Raw genomic sequence first — 17,626 nt, 5'->3', positions numbered from 1 at the left:
GACTTTATAACTGACTGCACAAGAGAGAGAATCAATCTCAGGACACTTCCTCTGACTATACTCACCTTTTCACGCTTTAAATTATAGTCACAGAGTAGAGTGAAGCAATAAACAGTTAAAAAATAAATCAACAAACAATATCGTTTCAAGCAGCTGTATATTAAAGCAATAGTCCACTCAAAACTGAGCATTTGCTGAAGATGTAGATGAGTTTGCTCGTTCATCAGATCTGGAGAAATGTTTCATCACATCAGTGTCTCTGCAGTGAATGGGTGCCATCAGCCTTATCTAAAAGAGTTCTGGTCTGAATCAGGAGAGAGATCTGCACATAAATGTGACAGGATGTTGATCTGACAGACAACAGGAGATGCACCTTTTCACTGAAGGATTATGGACTGTGTTTGGAATATGTATTTGAGTTAAAATCTTAATCTTATTTTACTGCTGGATTTGTTTCAGCTTTTGTCTTCTCCAGATGTTAACTGATGAACTGGAGTTCTGTGGATTACTTGTGGATTATTGTGATGTTTTTATCAGCTCTTTAGAAATCTCATTCTGACGGCACCCATTCACAGCAGAGCATCAATTGATGACACACTGATGCAATGTTACATTTCTACAAACCTGACGTAGACACAAACTCCTCCTTATGGATCTGAGCACATCTTCAGATCTTCAGTCCTGTAACACACATCTTCAGATCAGACGTGTAACACTCCTGTAAAACACATCTTCAGATCAGACGTGTAACACTCCTGTAAAACACATCTTCAGATCAGACGTGTAACACTCTTGAGTACTGTAACACACATCTTCAGATCAGACGTGTAACACTCCTGTAAAACACATCTTCAGATCAGACGTGTAACACTCCTGTAAAACACATCTTCAGATCAGACGTGTAACACTCTTGAGTACTGTAACACACATCTTCAGATCAGACGTGTAACACTCCTGTAAAACACATCTTCAGATCAGACGTGTAACACTCGTTGAGTACTGTAACACACATCTTCAGATCAGACGCGTAACACTCCTGTAACACACATCTTCAGATCAGACGTGTAACACTCGTTGAGTACTGTAACACACATCTTCAGATCAGACGCGTAACACTCCTGTAACACACATCTTCAGATCAGACGTGTAACACTCCTGTAACACACATCTTCAGATCAGACGTGTAACACTCGTTGAGTACTGTAACACACATCTTCAGATCAGACGCGTAACACTCCTGTAACACACATCTTCAGATCAGACGTGTAACACTCGTTGAGTACTGTAACACACATCTTCAGATCAGACGCGTAACACTCCTGTAACACACATCTTCAGATCAGACGTGTAACACTCCTGTAACACACATCTTCAGATCAGACGTGTAACACTCATTGAGTCCTGTAACACACATCTTCAGATCAGACGTGTAACACTCCTGTAACACACATCTTCAGATCAGACGTGTAACACTCTTGAGTACTGTAACACACATCTTCAGATCAGACGTGTAACACTCCTGTAAAACACATCTTCAGATCAGATGTGTAACACTCGTTGAGTCCTGTAACACACATCTTCAGATCAGATGTGTAACACTCCTGTAAAACACATCTTCAGATCAGACGTGTAACACTCGTTGAGTACTGTAACACACATCTTCAGATCAGACGCGTAACACTCCTGTAACACACATCTTCAGATCAGACGTGTAACACTCGTTGAGTACTGTAACACACATCTTCAGATCAGACGCGTAACACTCCTGTAACACACATCTTCAGATCAGACGTGTAACACTCCTGTAACACACATCTTCAGATCAGACGTGTAACACTCGCTGAGTCCTGTAACACACATCTTCAGATCAGACGTGTAACACTCCTGTAACACACATCTTCAGATCAGACGTGTAACACTCGTTGAGTCCTGTAACACACATCTTCAGATCAGACGTGTAACACTCGTTGAGTCCTGTAACACACATCTTCAGATCAGACGTGTAACACTCGTTGAGTACTGTAACACACATCTTCAGATCAGACGCGTAACACTCCTGTAACACACATCTTCAGATCAGACGTGTAACACTCCTGTAACACACATCTTCAGATCAGACGTGTAACACTCGTTGAGTCCTGTAACACACATCTTCAGATCAGACGTGTAACACTCGTTGAGTCCTGTAACACACATCTTCAGATCAGACGTGTAACACTCGTTGAGTACTGTAACACACATCTTCAGATCAGATGCGTAACACTCCTGTAACACACATCTTCAGATCAGACGCGTAACACTCCTGTAACACACATCTTCAGATCAGACGTGTAACACTCGTTGAGTCCTGTAACACACATCTTCAGATCAGACATGTAACACTCCTGTAACACACATCTTCAGATCAGATGTGTAACACTCGTTGAGTACTGTAACACACATCTTCAGATCAGACGTGTAACACTCCTGTAACACATATCTTCAGATCAGACGTGTAACACTCGTTGAGTACTGTAACACACATCTTCAGATCAAACGTGTAACACTCCTGTAACACATATCTTCAGATCAGACGTGTAACACTCCTGTAACACATATCTTCAGATCAGACGTGTAACACTCCTGTAACACACATCTTCAGATCAGACATGTAACACTCGTTGAGTCCTGTAACACACATCTTCAGATCAGACGTGTAACACTCCTGTAACACACATCTTCAGATCAGACGTGTAACACTCCTGTAACACACATCTTCAGATCAGATGTGTAACACTCCTGTAACACACATCTTCAGATCAGACGTGTAACACTCGTTGAGTACTGTAACACACATCTTCAGATCAGACGTGTAACACTCCTGTAACACACATCTTCAGATCAGACGTGTAACACTCGTTGAGTCCTGTAACACACATCTTCAGATCAGACGTGTAACACTCATTGAGTCCTGTAACACACATCTTCAGATCAGACGTGTAACACTCGTTAAGTCCTGTAACACACATCTTCAGATCAGACGCGTAACACACATCTTCAGATCAGACGTGTAACACTCGTTGAGTCCTGTAACACACATCTTCAGATCAGACGTGTAACACTCCTGTAACACACATCTTCAGATCAGACGTGTAACACTCGTTGAGTCCTGTAACACACATCTTCAGATCAGACGCGTAACACACATCTTCAGATCAGACGTGTAACACTCGTTGAGTCCTGTAACACACATCTTCAGATCAGATGTGTAACACTCCTGTAACACACATCTTCAGATCAGACGTGTAACACTCGTTGAGTACTGGAACACACATCTTCAGATCAGACGTGTAACACTCCTGTAACACACATATTCAGATCAGACGTGTAACACTCGTTGAGTGCTGTAACACACATCTTCAGATCAGACGTGTAACACTCATTGAGTCCTGTAACACACATCTTCAGATCAGACGTGTAACACTCGTTGAGTCCTGTAACACACATCTTCAGATCAGACGTGTACTCGTTGAGTACTGTAACACACATCTTCAGATCAGATGCGTAACACACATCTTCAGATCAGACGTGTAACACTCGTTGAGTCCTGTAACACACATCTTCAGATCAGACGTGTAACACTCCTGTAACACACATCTTCAGATCAGACGTGTAACACTCATTGAGTCCTGTAACACACATATTCAGATCAGACGTGTAACACTCCTGTAACACACATCTTCAGATCAGACATGTAACACTCATTGAGTCCTGTAACACACATCTTCAGATCAGACGTGTAACACTCCTGTAACACACATCTTCAGATCAGACGTGTAACACTCCTGTAACACACATCTTCAGATCAGACGTGTAACACTCGTTGAGTCCTGTAACAGACATCTTCAGATCAGACGTGTAACACTCCTGTAACACACATCTTCAGATCAGACGTGTAACACTCCTGTAACACACATCTTCAGATCAGACATGTAACACTCCTGTAACACACATCTTCAGATCAGACGTGTAACGCTCGTTGAGTCCTGTAACAGACATCTTCAGATCAGACGTGTAACACTCCTGTAACACACATCTTCAGATCAGACGTGTAACACTCGTTGAGTCCTGTAACACACATCTTCAGATCAGACGTGTGACACACCTGTAAAACACATCTTCAGATCAGACGTGTAACACTCGTTGAGTACTGTAACACACATCTTCAGATCAGACGTGTAACACTCGTTGAGTCCTGTAACACACATCTTCAGATCAGACGTGTAACACTCGTTGAGTCCTGTAACACACATCTTCAGATCAGACGTGTGACACTCCTGTAAAACACATCTTCAGATCAGACGTATAACACTCCTGTAACACACATCTTCAGATCAGACGTGTAACACTCCTGTAACACACTGGCTGTGTCCTCAGACGATGTTCGGTCCGCTGCGGATCCTGATGGTCGTGGCTCCGTTCCTGTACGTCGGGACCCTGATCAGTAAGAACTTTGCGGCTCTGCTGGAGGAGCATGATATATTTGTGCCTGAGGATGATGATGATGACGACTGATCACAGGTCAGAGGTGTAACCTGCGAGTGTGTGTGTGTGTGTGTGTGTGTGTGTCTGATTCTCACTCTGATGTTTGTTTCCACAGATGCCACTGTTTCTCTCCATGAACTCAAGCACTGGAGCATCTGTGTGCTTTCACTCCTTCATGACGTCTGCTTCACAGGAATCACTTCTGTTCGTCTGTATATTGCTGTGTATTTATGAAGATTCATCAGGAGCTGAATTCTTGATTCTGACTGGTTGACCCGAGTGTAGATCACTGATCTATAATAAAGAATATAAACTCTACTATTCAAGAGCTCGACGACACTGTGATTCTTTTAGTTTTTAAAATCAACTCTTCTGTTCATCAAGGATGCATTAAACTGATCAAAAGTGACAGTAAAGACATTTATAATGTTACAGAAGATTTTTGTTTCTAATAAATGCTGTTTAAAATTATAATAATATTTCACAGTTTTTTTTACTGTATTTTTGATCAAATAAATGCAGCCCTGGTGCACAGAAGAGGCTTCTTTTAGACGACACCACACACAGACACCGGACTGTTTCACACTTTATTCACATCAGGGGTCAGAGGTCAGGGGTCGTGTCCGTGGTAAAACTTGGACAGGATGTTGGCAGGATGCTGGGATTCGATCCTGTGAAAGAAGCGCATGATGTGAGTCTTCTGTTTCCAGATGTTGATGGTCTCCTCCAGCTCTATCTTCCCCTGAAACACACAGTGAGCGGTCAGATCACAGAGCTTCATAAGCCTAAGAAGTTCGTAAAAAACATCGTACCACTGATCTTAATATTACAGTCTGTTTCACAAAAGCATCGTAACTTAAGTAGCACTAGAAAATCATCGTAGAACTATGAGTGCTCTGTAGTAATCGTAAAGCCCTACATGCGTCGTAAGAAGAAAGATATATACGGTCACCTGCAGGACAATCAGCAGATTACACCTTTAACTTGATTCACGTGCAATGTGATTATAATATTAGCATTTGACTGAGCTTTATTGTACACTTTATGACTTGTTTTCTTTATTTTTTTATTAATTTATAAGTGAAATAATTAAAAAGGGCAGACAAAATAGAAATACACATTTAAATTAAATGACTAAAAAAAAGAATAAAAGAATAAAATAAGTAATGTAGGAAATGCTTTAAAGACTGGGGGAAAAAATATGTCAATGACTTGCTGAAGTGCACGAAAACCAGCTGTGTGTTGGACCCGGAAATCTCTCTCTCTCTCTCTCTCTCTCTCTCTCCTGTTTTTAAAAAAATACATTTATGCATTTAGCAGACTTACAGTGCATTCAGGCTAACATTTTGTACCTAACATTATAAATTAATATATAAAGTATATTATATATTATTATGTAAAGTATAATATTATGGACTATAATATAATGTTGTATTGTTATTATAGTTATTATATCCAAGTTGTCTGTGGGGAACGCAGCATTGGGTTAACATCAATAAATGATTGTGCACTACAATGAAGAGTCCTTCTATAAGGTGAGATTTCAGCACTTTAAGAAATGGACAGCGACTCCTAAAGCTCTTAAAGCACAGCTACGTGCGACTGTGTACAGTGCATTGTTTTGAAACACACATGAAACAATAACGAACGATCGTAAAATTACTCGTAGAAAAACGCTCTTAAGCATAAGATCAATCGTTATCGGGAAACCTCAGCATGACCTCAGCATGTTAGGGCAGGCCATTATTTAAAACAACATTACAAATATTACTGAAATAAGAGAATTGAAGCGTAACGAGTCATTTGAACACAAATTGGGTTGTTTTTAACACAACTGCTGGGTAAATATAGGACAGAACCCATGTGGGGTTAAACTAACCCAAGACGTTGGGGTTTTGGGCAAATGGGTTGGTTTGGTTTTTCTGCCCAAAAATTGGTTATTTTTACAAAAACAATGGGTTAATTTGATTTCATAAATGGGTTATATTTTAAAGGAATTTTGTATTCCTTACAAAATTATATATACCACATGATAAACAAACAGGTCAACATTGTATTAGCTTTATTTATTTTCAGCATATTACACTTTACCTCAACCACAAATTCAAGAGATCATACAAAACTAAAACAATAAAACTCATTTATAAACAGCATCCAAAACTATTTCTTTCATTTTTATGGTTTGCCTCTGTAGTTGAAAAACTGTAAATGTTTTAACATTTTTAATAATCATTAACTCCAAAGAACCTCAAGGTTTAGTAATACATTTTTTTTTACAAATAATTCATATTATTTTTAATCCATATGCACCTGAAATTAAAACACCAAATGTTTTAACATTTTAAAAATTCATGAACTCAAGAAAACCTCAAGGTTTACTAAAACTGTTTTTTTTTTTACAAATAAATTGCATTATTTTTAATCCATATGCACCTGAAATTAAAACTCTAAAATACTGTACCTCAAGAACAACTGTTTGTTACAAAGCATATTTGTCGTTAGTCTAACCATTAAATACAACGTGTTTGCCGAAAGCTTCTCCAGCGAGGATGACACACGTGTCCATTCTCAAGTGACAGATCATGAGGGGATGCAAAGCAGTCTTCACAACAAGCTTTCATTACTTAACATGAACAATACTTCCTCAGCATTCTTCCACACAAAGAAGTGCTTGTGAAACAGAGAGGTTTATTATCATATAATAAACAAAAAGAAAACAAATAGAATAGAGAAAGAATAGATCAAGCTAGTGTTAGAGGTCTTTTTTGCTTTTAGTTATTTGTATAATAAAAGAAAGATAGTGTTAGTTTGTTTTTTAAGAAACCAAGCATTTAGTAAATAGATAGTGTGTAAGTCTAAAAGTCTTTTTCAAATAGCAAATATTAAAAAAAACTTTTCTCAGAAAAGACTAAATATAACTCATGTTCCCACATGATAAAGACAGTATGTTAACTCATATTATACTGATCTCTTCACTCCAACGGTTACATTTAACACAATCGTTTCTGTGAAATATACAATCAAAAAACGAATTCATAATAAACACTCATTTAAAAACCACCATGTTTCTACAGTTAGTGTTGGCTTTATACATCTCAGACACCGGCATCTTATCAACATTTCACCAGAATCAAGCAAGAGTTTGTCACTGAAAGGCCAGATCTTATATATCCTTGCACTGTATCCCAGGATCATCTGATGAATGTGCTGTATCTCAAGAAGAAGAAGAGACACGCTGCACAAACTGACTGCTTCGTTCTCTGTTCAGTACCTTTCTGCAAGATTGTGGATATCGTGAATAACTCTACACATTTCCCCAGGTTTAGTCTTTATAAAGCAGGACATCACAGCAGAAATGTAAGCACTGCAGCATGACAGTTGAATTGAAACACACACACACACACACACACACACACACACACACACACACACACTCACACTCACACTCACACTCACACACACACTCACACACACACATCAGAAACACACACATGATCATGTTCAGAGTGTGTGTGTGCATCCTGATTCACACAGATCATCATATCTAATCAAACAGTTACAGAGACACAGAAACACACACACACACACACACTCTCTCTCACACACACATCAGAAACACACACACACACACACACACACTCTCTCTCACACACACACCAGAAACATGTGTGTCTTAAACACATCTTCACACAGATGAGTTCCTCTGACACACCTCTGAGCAGCATTAAACACACCTAAACAATAATTCAGAAGAAATATGACAGTGATTTCATGTAAGAGTTCAAACGAGTTGTTAATATTACGTGACTTATTTTTTAGTACAATATTATTAGTGTTGCTTGATTAGTTTAATGAAAACAGTTCCAAACAAACACACAGCGGTGTTTCCTTACTGAGTGATTTGGGTTTTTGAATGGAATATTTGAGTCAATGATTCATAATTTATTCATAAAGACAGGAACTCGCTTCACTCTGGAATGAATCATCCGTCTGAACGAATCGTTTGAATGAACGACTCAATGATTCACTCACTGCTGCCACCTAGCGGCGGTTTGCTTTCATGTTTAAAAGTAGCTTATCTTAGCGTTTTTTTTTAACATTTCATATTTGTGTGTATATATATATATATATATATATATATATATATATATATATATATATATATGATTTAAACTGATTTAAAACACCAAGCACTTAACATTATTTCTGCTGTTGTAAGTGTGCAGTGTATATGCACCATAGACTGTATAAAAACATGATATGCATTCATGGTACTTTTCAGCTGCATTATTCAAATGTCACTTCAGCTGCATCTGAGATCGGTTTTGTTAATAATTACTTTGATTGGTAACAGTCCTACAGTTTCTCACTCACCCCCCCCCCCCCCCCCCCCACACACACACACACTAGACAGAAATCTTAATGTACAGAACAGAATCAAGTTATCACTATGTTGTGTTTACACTCGCAGAGACGTTAACTGAAGTGAATTAAGGTTAAACTGACCGTCATGATGATAGATCCAGCACAAACACAGATTAAATACAGCGCATCTGAGGAGCCTCAGTGCTGTCAAGTTCCCTAAAGCTGAAGAACATCATGTTTCATCACTTGATCGACTGATCACGGAGAAAGTTTGGGAACTCGCGCTGCTGTCTCCTGGGAGGAACCTGATCAGACTTCAGCGGAAGCGAGCGGCCAATCAGAGCCGCCCAGCTCAGCACAGCAGCCAATCAGAACCGCTCCACGCAACACTGAGCCCAATCAGAGCCGCCTAGTGTATCACAGCAGCCAATCAGAACCGCGCCATACAACCGGCTCGTCTAACTGCTGTGGTTACTAAAATCAACAAGTTAATGTTAATGTTACAAGTTAATGTAAAGCTAAATATAAGACAAAAAAAAAAATAAAATCGGTCCCACTTTATAATAGGTGGCCTTAACTACTATGTACTTACATAAAAAAATAACTACAGTGTACTTATTGTGTTCATATTGTATTGTAAAACACTTTTGCTGCTATTGAGGTGGGATAGGGGTAAGTTTAAGGGTGGGTTAAGGTGTAAGGTATGGGTCAACAGTGTAATTATAAATGTAATTACAGAAATTAAATACAGATGTAATTACATGTAGTAGTTTTTTTAAATATAAGTACAATGTAAAAACATGTATGTACCCAATAAGTACACTGTACTAAATTATTAATTAAAATGTAAGTACATAGTAGTTAAGGCCACTTAATATAGAGTGGGTCCAAAAATTCAGATAATTAAAAAATTAAACATAAAAACAAAGACTTTAAAGGGATACTACATCCAAAAATATCCATTCTATGTTTTATTTTGCGCAATTAGCAGACGACTTTATCTAAAGCAAAGGATCCTGACCCTGATGTTGTTTCAGACACACAGATGTGAGACAGAACAACTCTTATTCACTTCTACTGTACTGTGAGAGGAAAACATGAGTAGAAAGTGATCAGGGGCGGATTAAGGTGAAAAAAGGATTTAACATTACAAACAAGGCCCAGTGCTCAGAATCAACCATTTAATTATGATCAAGAAACACTGGTAACTATAAACATCAAAGCAACAAAATACCGTCACATTTCAACTCTCTTCACTTTCTGTTGTCTCTCTCATCTCAATTGTTTCTTTCTTGATTCTCTGGCAGAGAAGTGCTTAATGAGGCCGGAAAAATCCAATTTGAATGTGTCTAAAATAGCAAGGAGACATTTAATTATTTATTAATAAACTGGTGTTTTCGGTGTCGCGAAATCTCTGTGTGAGAGAAATGCACATTTCATATAGATCATATATTCAGAGAGTAGCCTATTTATTTTGGTTTGGAATATTTTGGTTTAAAAGTAGACATTTCAAGCTTTCTGTAATATATAGCCTATATTTCTCAAATCTGTGAGGCACAAGCTGAGTTTCGGTGTCCTCCAGTTCACATCAATGCATGTGATCGTGCCAGCGCCTCATTACATTGTCTGCTATATATTTGCTTCTTATTTATTAAAAACGGGCAATTGGTTGATGAAACATTGATCACTATTAAGATACAATTTATACAAAACGAAAATCTTTTAAAAAAAGAGACTACAAAACAAAACTTAATGAAGTGGTCAAATGTTTTACCCATGTCTCCAGACATATTGTGCATCTCATGATGTATCATATCTTTCTCATGCTGCATGCTCACTTTCATAATCAACATTGATTAAATTAAAAAACATAATGACGTCACATGTTTTCCAACCCAGCTCTCAGCCCTGTTGCAGCCGTCGTTGTTTATGTACCTTACACGCACACGTACAGTCTGGAGTCATTGCTGCAACCAGATGAAGAGAGCTGAGATCCACATCACCTACAGAAGCACATCTTCATCTCTGCCACCCCAGGGTGCTAGCGACCAGTGCCATTGCTAGGAGGGCGCCAGCGCCTCTGCCTCGCGAGTGGATGATAGCGCTGAAGACGCCTAGCAATGATATACCTTTAGTGGTAGTATACCTTTAGTTAAGTTATACCTTAAGAGTCTTCGTAGCGCGCTAAGAGACAGCGTTATCGGGAAACGCAGCCCAGGTATGATGCGTAATGGAGACTCCAGAGCGCTCTTCTTTGGTCAGGACCATGGACAGCGATCGCGGATAGATCTGTCCTATGCACCGAAACTTTTAACAATGCAACAAAATATTTAAAGAGAATCAAGCTATTAAAATCTATATTATGTATACGCACAGATAATTTAATAGTATATTAGTCAGTAGTTTTTATTAGGTTAAACAGTGATTGAATAACGATTTTAATTTAACGTTCACAATTTTTCTGGCCCATCCAAACTGGAAACTGGAACTATGCTCCGTAAAAACAAAAGTCTGGCCAATCCGAGGCCCCTGCACACCTGGGGCCCCTGCAGCCTATACAAGCCTGTGCATTAATCCGCGCCAGCTCGTGATACATAACCATGCTGCTACATAAGTGCTATAATACATCATTAATATTATTATTACCTTGGTTCTTGCTACAGAATATTATAGTTATTATTCCTCTAGTTGTAAATTGTCAGGCTGTTGTAGCCATAAAGATGAAACTTTAGCACAAGGGTTTTTCTGATAGATTTATTAACAGCAATTTCAGAACATAACTTTTAACAACCAGTTTAAATAAATTTCCTAGCTCAGCCTAATTAAAATAAATATTACATGTACACTATACTGCCCAGTAAGATCTGACCCAATATAAAGTCTCTGACCGTGATAACCAACACTGCACTGGGAAACGAGCACTGTGAGCGAACGCTGTCTGCAAGGAGAAATAGTTCAGTCCTACACAATTATTCACTAATATTACGACTAATTTTCTACTTAGAAACTTATTTGATGCATCAAATTTCTTGCTAAGTTAATAAAATGATTGATTAATAATGCACTTTAAGTTTGATGTTTTTATGTGAGGAATGATACTCATTCCTATAGCTGTCATTCTGCCTACAATCTCCTTTTGTGCTCTGTGGAAGAAAGAAAGTCATGGTTTGGTACATCAATGTGGTAAGAACATGTAGTCGAGAGATTTAACTGTGAGTGAACGATGTGTTTAAAGGTGAGTGTCATGTGGTCATGATGTGCCTGTTGTGTTGGTTCTTCATCAGTCTGCTCCTCGCTGCAGTGAGCCACACTGAGCCCACAGCGCCTCCACAGGCAGACAGAGGCATTACATCACCTGCTTCAGTCCTGATGATCTGCTGGACCAAGTCTGACTGCTGGCTCTCTGGCACAAACACAGCAGAAACACAGGAGACGGTGTGTGTTTGGGCTGTGATGTTGCTCCAGATAAGATTATGACTGGACTGAACTGTTCAAGGCTGGTGTATCGTATTCTCGTACAGGTGAAAATAATGTCACATGCATGCAGACTAGATGTAATATTTAAAACATTACTGAGAACTGTGGCATATACACATTACACTTTACTGGTGCCTAAATCACTTCAAAGGCTCTTTCGCACCAAGAACAATAACAATAACTAATGATTACCATAACGATAACTATAAAACCTCTCACTATAATAATAACAATAATGGTGTAAACTCTAATGATGACTATAATAGCTACAATGACAACTATAAAAACAACTGTTACTCTATATACAATTAGTGATAACTATAAAAATATACATTAAACCGTCTGTCACTTTAAATGCTTGAGCTCTTTAAAACTAGATGGATTGAATTGGCTGTCAATGTTTTTATGGTTCATTACCTGGAAAAACTGCTCTGAAAGTTATTTGAAATTGTGGTGTATACTTTTTGTTTTTGCAGAATTAGAACTATTATTAAAATACTGAATGGTATTAATAGTTTGTCATAATGGATATCATGCATGGTGTGAATGGGCCTTTAGAAACAGTTTCAGTTCAGTTGTAGAATCATTTATCTTTATCCTATTATATTCAGTATTTTCATGTGAATGTTAGAAGACATGGTTATGTGTTATTTACCTGTGTGTGTAGGGAGCTGGACGAGTGAGCCCTTGATAGTGAACCACTGTCTCTTCCATCCTCTGGTTCGTCTCATTCCCAGTGAAGAGCTTTGCTCTGGGAGTGACTGGAAACACACAAACACAGGTTCAGCTTACCCCGGTCACTTCCTCCCGCTGACCACGTGTGACCCTCTTCTGAAGATACGACTAGACACATATGAAAACAGTGTCCTACACAGACTCTGGCCTTTACATGTACACGTTTCATATTTGGAGCTGACTGCATTGTTATATTTAATTAAACTACACTGTGTTACTGTGTTGAACAGTGTTCAGACTCGGTCCACCTTGCCGGTTTGTAGCGGGGAAGTTCTTGTTTCTGTCTGCTCTCAGTCTTCCTCAGGTGGCTCGGATCCTCCCTCTGGAAGACCGTTTGGACCTTGGGCAGGTCAGTCAACATGGAATCTTCATCCCGGTCGAGACCCAATGACCCGGCTGAGAGATGACCTGACTCAGAGTCCACAGTGCTGTGAGAGGAGGTGTTTCTTTGGACCGGAGGGGAGGGGCTTCTGTGTGGTCTCTGTGCTCGTCGGTGGTTGGACATGGAGCTTTGTACCTCTGGGTTCTGTCTTATGCTGCTCCCCTTGTTTCTGTCTTGAGGTGTTTCCCTGGCATCAGAGGCAGATCTGGTAAAAGAGCTGATTTGTTTCTCTTCTCTGCTGTGGTGTGATGGGGAGGAGATAAGTGAGACTGATTGGCTGTGGAGGGAGTGGGAGGAGCCTCTCCAGCGGCCTGATGAAGGGTTTGAATCATGCTGGGATTGGCTACTCAGGGTTTTTCTTACATAAGAGGTGGAGCCAGTTCTGTCACTCACAGTGTTCCTCAGAGGGGCGTGGTCTGTGATCTCACGCATCAATGTGGAAACAGTGGGGCTCCGCCCACTCTCTGACTTGCGAGGAGGAGATTGGCTCTGAGCTAAGGGGGAGGGACTGCAGCTCTCGGGACCACGGTTGTATAAGGACGGGCTTGTTTTGGACTTATGAAGGGATGACGGACCAGGGTTTTGGTGAGGTCCTCTACTTGGGGAAGAGTGTCGGCTGTCTCGGCTATAGCTGTGAAGGGAGCTCCTGGCCTCTGGTTTCTTCACTGTGGCTTGGCTTTGCATTTCATAGCTTCTTGTACATGGGGAGGGTTTTATTCTATCATCACTCCATCCATTAGACATGGATTTTCTATCTGATTGGTTTGGTGCTCCATAGCCCTTTCTGACTGGAGACGCACTTCGTCGACTCTCTTGAGTCTGATTTGATGAGACATTTGTCTCCTGCCTCCCCACATGGGACTGGCTTCTGGAATCATAGCGGCTCTTCAAGGAGGAGGAAGAGAAACCCTGTCTGTCATGACCATGCTCATAGGAAGGGCTTTTTGTTTCGGTTTTCCTAACAGCAGGACTGTCATATCTCCGTCTGGAAGGGGACGAGCTCCCATGGTTCTCTGTAGACCCAATGAAGGAGCTGTTGGTCTCGGGTTCCCGTAAAGTGCCTCTCAGATCCATGTACGACAGAGACTTATTGATGCTACTGACGCTGCCCACAGTGCTTGCAAATGATCGGAGCTTTCCAGAGTATCTGTTGTGTGCCGGGCTGACCGATGCCTGATTCTGTCCATGTGAATCTCTGCTAACCGTGTTGAGAGAGGAGCTGGACTCGGCCTGTCTGAACACAGAGGTACTACGAGAGGGAGAGGAGGAACGGGAGAGGCCACAACCTCTTTGGGAAGAGTTGAGCGTTCCCGATTGCCACAAGGGAGAAGTGTGGGCATATCGTCCACCTCTTCGACTGGAGGCCCAGAAAGATTCATCTTGGTTGATAGGTGTGTAACTCAGGCCCCGGGGACCTGCAAGGGCCTTGTCCTCCAGGCTTAGATCCAGCGCTTCTGGAGGATACTGCGGAGGATTGTTTTTTGCAAGCTGCTCTGCATTCTGAAACTCAGAGGATCTCCTTTCTGAAGGGACGCCCAGATCCGGGTTTCGAAATGGAATGGTGGCTTTGGGTTCGGGACTTTTGTTGCTAGGCAGGGGATGCCCTCTCTCTAAATGCCGATAGGGAGCAGAAGGGCTTTGATCAGGGAAAGTTCTGCTGACCGCAGCCCTCCCCAAAGAGAAATATCCACTGTCCTGTTCCCTCTGTTCCTTCATGATGCCTGCGGACAGAGACAAGATCATGACCGGTGTTAATATGTGAAACGATACTGCTCTCATGCACTGTGACGCAGTGCTCAGGAAGAGCCCAGTGCAACCCAACACCTCCTGACACCCCAAACCTCCACTCTATCTATCTGAACAACACCACCAGCTGCTCGGTCAGTAACTGGATACTGGTGTTTTCCTCACCGTGAGAAAAACTGCACTTCTGAGACACCTCGGTCCAGCCACGGGGGCTCGCCCGGTTCAGAGGCGGATCTAAGCGGGTCATTCTGCAGCCGGATGAAGGATGATGAAAGAGGATGAAGGATGATGAAGCAGGATGAAGGATGATGAAAGAGGATGAAGGATGATGAAGCAGGATGAAGGATGATAAAAAAGAGGATGAAGGATGATGAAGCAGGATGAAGGATGATGAAAGAGGATGAAGGATGATGAAGCAGGATGAAGGATGATAAAAAAGAGGATGAAGGATGATGAAGCAGGATGAAGGATGATGAAAGAGGATGAAGGATGATGAAGCAGGATGAAGGATGATGAAGCAGGATGAAGGATGATGAAAGAGGATGAAGGATGATGAAGCAGGATGAAGGATGATGACACAGATCCGTCACCCCGACTGGGATTAAAGATATATAAGGGAAGAATAGGATATGACACCAGAACTCGACACACTGACAACACACAGAGAGCAAGAGGATTACATCCCTAAAAGTTCTTAAATTATGCAATAAAAGTTGCATTTAATACAAGATAAATAACATAACAGCACACACTCAACAGATTTCAATGCTGAACATCAAGTGGAGGCTCTTTAGCAGCGTTACCTTTCCGATCTTTGGTCGTGGTCTCCGTCACACAGGTACAGGACACAGAAGGGACTCAAGATGCAGAGGGAGTCATCCTCAAAGCCACGCCCCCTCTGCTGACATCACAGTAGCGTGTCACCACTGACAGCACATCTGAGTCGTCCTGATTGGTGGACAGAACACAGCTAACTAATCAGAGAGCAGCACATACAGCCAAACTGATCTGTGTTCTCAGCAGAACAGATGAATGCTTCACTTTTAAGGATTTATCTCCTATGAATATATCTTATACTAATTTCAGGGTGTGTGTACATTTATGACCAAATCACACAGTTCTTCCGTACTCATAGATATTTCTCATTCCAAGTGAAATTATACCATGTTTCGGGCCTGTTATCTGGAGATTTTTGAGGAAATTAAGCAACTAAAATGGCACAGCACATGCAGTGTCACACAGACACACACACGCACACACACGCACACACACACGCACACACACACACACACGCACACACACACGCGCGCACACACTCTCACACACACAAACTCACTCACACATATACTCACTCTTTCATACACACACACACACACACTCAGACACACACACACACACACACAGTCACACACACACTCTCTCTCTCTCTCTCTCTCACACACACACACACACACACACACACACACTCTCTCGTAAACGAGTCATTATCTGGCTCGGTGTTCATCTTCAGCTCTCTCTTCACAGCAGTTCAGTCAGTGTACTGTTTGAGTAAATGAATTACTCCGGGATATTGGTTTGTTTGAACTCAGAGGGAGTGTCAGCCACATTAAACAAGTTAACAGCTTAAGTCATTTGTGGATTAATGCGTATTAGAGACGCGAACCGTTTAAAACGATTCAGTTCGATTTGGTGAACTGGTTCAAGAAGATCCGGTTACATCGAATGATTCGTTCGTGAACCAGATATCACAAACTGCTTTGTTTTGAACTCTCTCTCACAACAGACACGGAAGAGAAGACAACGTTGAATAAAGTTTTTGCGTAGTTTTTGCTATTTTTGGACCAAAATGTATTTCCGATGCTTCAAAATATTCTAACTGACCCTCTGATGTCACATGGACTACTTTGATGATGTTTTTCTTACCTTTCTGGACATGGACAGTAGACCGTACACACAGCTTCAATGGAGGGACTGAGAGCTCTCGGACTAAATCTAAAATATCTTAAACTGTGTTCTGAAGATAAACGGAGGTCTCACGGGTTTGGAACAACATGAGGGTGAGTTATTAATGACATAATTTTGATTTTTGGGTGAACTATCCCTTTAAGAACTGCCCATCTGCCCATCAGTGAACCATTAAAGCAGCTAAAACTGAATGATAAAAAGGCCCAGCAGAGGTTGTACTTCCTTCGCCAGCTGAGGAAGTTTAACCTGCCACAGGAGCTGCTGAAACAGTTCTACTCCACCATCATCGAATCCATCCTCTGCACTTCAGTAACTGTCTGGTTCAGCTCAGCTTCTAAATCTGACCTCAGAAGACTACAGAGGGTAGTCCGGACTGCTGAGCGAATTATCGGTACAACCCTCCCATCTATTCAAGAACTGTACTTATCCAGA

The 17,626-nt window shown here is 40.8% G+C and overlaps 3 protein-coding genes across 3 annotated transcripts in view; 1 reads left to right on the top strand and 2 right to left on the bottom strand.

Annotated features, from left to right (window-relative positions):
• LOC132148701 (essential MCU regulator, mitochondrial-like) overlaps positions 1-4,850 on the top strand; it is a 5,557-nt gene extending 707 nt beyond the window's left edge. The window contains exons 2-3 of the mRNA XM_059557397.1: positions 4,417-4,560; positions 4,640-4,850. Coding sequence (XP_059413380.1) covers positions 4,417-4,554 — 138 coding nt within the window. The 3' untranslated portion in view covers positions 4,555-4,560; positions 4,640-4,850. The remainder of the gene's footprint in view (positions 1-4,416; positions 4,561-4,639) is intronic.
• A 6,963-nt stretch (positions 4,851-11,813) lies between these two features.
• On the bottom strand, positions 11,814-14,659 carry LOC132149707 (uncharacterized). Its single transcript, XM_059559116.1, has 3 exons — positions 13,350-14,659; positions 13,022-13,127; positions 11,814-12,292 (listed from the first exon to the last, which is right to left on the bottom strand). The coding sequence occupies exons 1-2, from the start codon at positions 14,555-14,557 to the stop codon at positions 13,094-13,096; spliced, it is 1,242 nt and encodes a 413-aa protein (XP_059415099.1). The 5' UTR covers positions 14,558-14,659; the 3' UTR covers positions 11,814-12,292; positions 13,022-13,093.
• Positions 14,580-15,535, bottom strand: LOC132149794 (uncharacterized). The gene is made up of 3 exons (XM_059559193.1): positions 15,395-15,535; positions 14,687-15,204; positions 14,580-14,588 (listed from the first exon to the last, which is right to left on the bottom strand). The coding sequence occupies exons 1-3, from the start codon at positions 15,474-15,476 to the stop codon at positions 14,580-14,582; spliced, it is 609 nt and encodes a 202-aa protein (XP_059415176.1). The 5' UTR covers positions 15,477-15,535.
• Positions 15,536-17,626: the final 2,091 nt, after the last annotated feature.

The sequence above is a fragment of the Carassius carassius genome, chromosome 9 (genome assembly GCF_963082965.1).
Source record: "Carassius carassius chromosome 9, fCarCar2.1, whole genome shotgun sequence".
NCBI lineage: Eukaryota > Metazoa > Chordata > Actinopteri > Cypriniformes > Cyprinidae > Carassius > Carassius carassius.
The sequence above is the reverse complement of the archived record's forward strand: the minus strand, read 5'-3'. Positions and strand labels throughout refer to the sequence as shown.

Bases quoted from the DNA above. Each gene is read 5' to 3' on its own strand.
- LOC132149794 (XM_059559193.1), bottom strand. From the start codon at position 15,476: ATGACCCGCTTAGATCCGCCTCTGAACCGGGCGAGCCCCCGTGGCTGG. The intron at 15,205-15,394 runs GTGAGGAAAACA...CTCTGTCCGCAG, and splicing joins GAAGTGCAGTTTTTCTCACG to GCATCATGAAGGAACAGAGG.
- LOC132149707 (XM_059559116.1), bottom strand. From the start codon at position 14,557: ATGGATCTGAGAGGCACTTTACGGGAACCCGAGACCAACAGCTCCTTC. The intron at 13,128-13,349 runs GTGGACCGAGTC...GTGTGTTTCCAG, and splicing joins CCCCGCTACAAACCGGCAAG to TCACTCCCAGAGCAAAGCTC.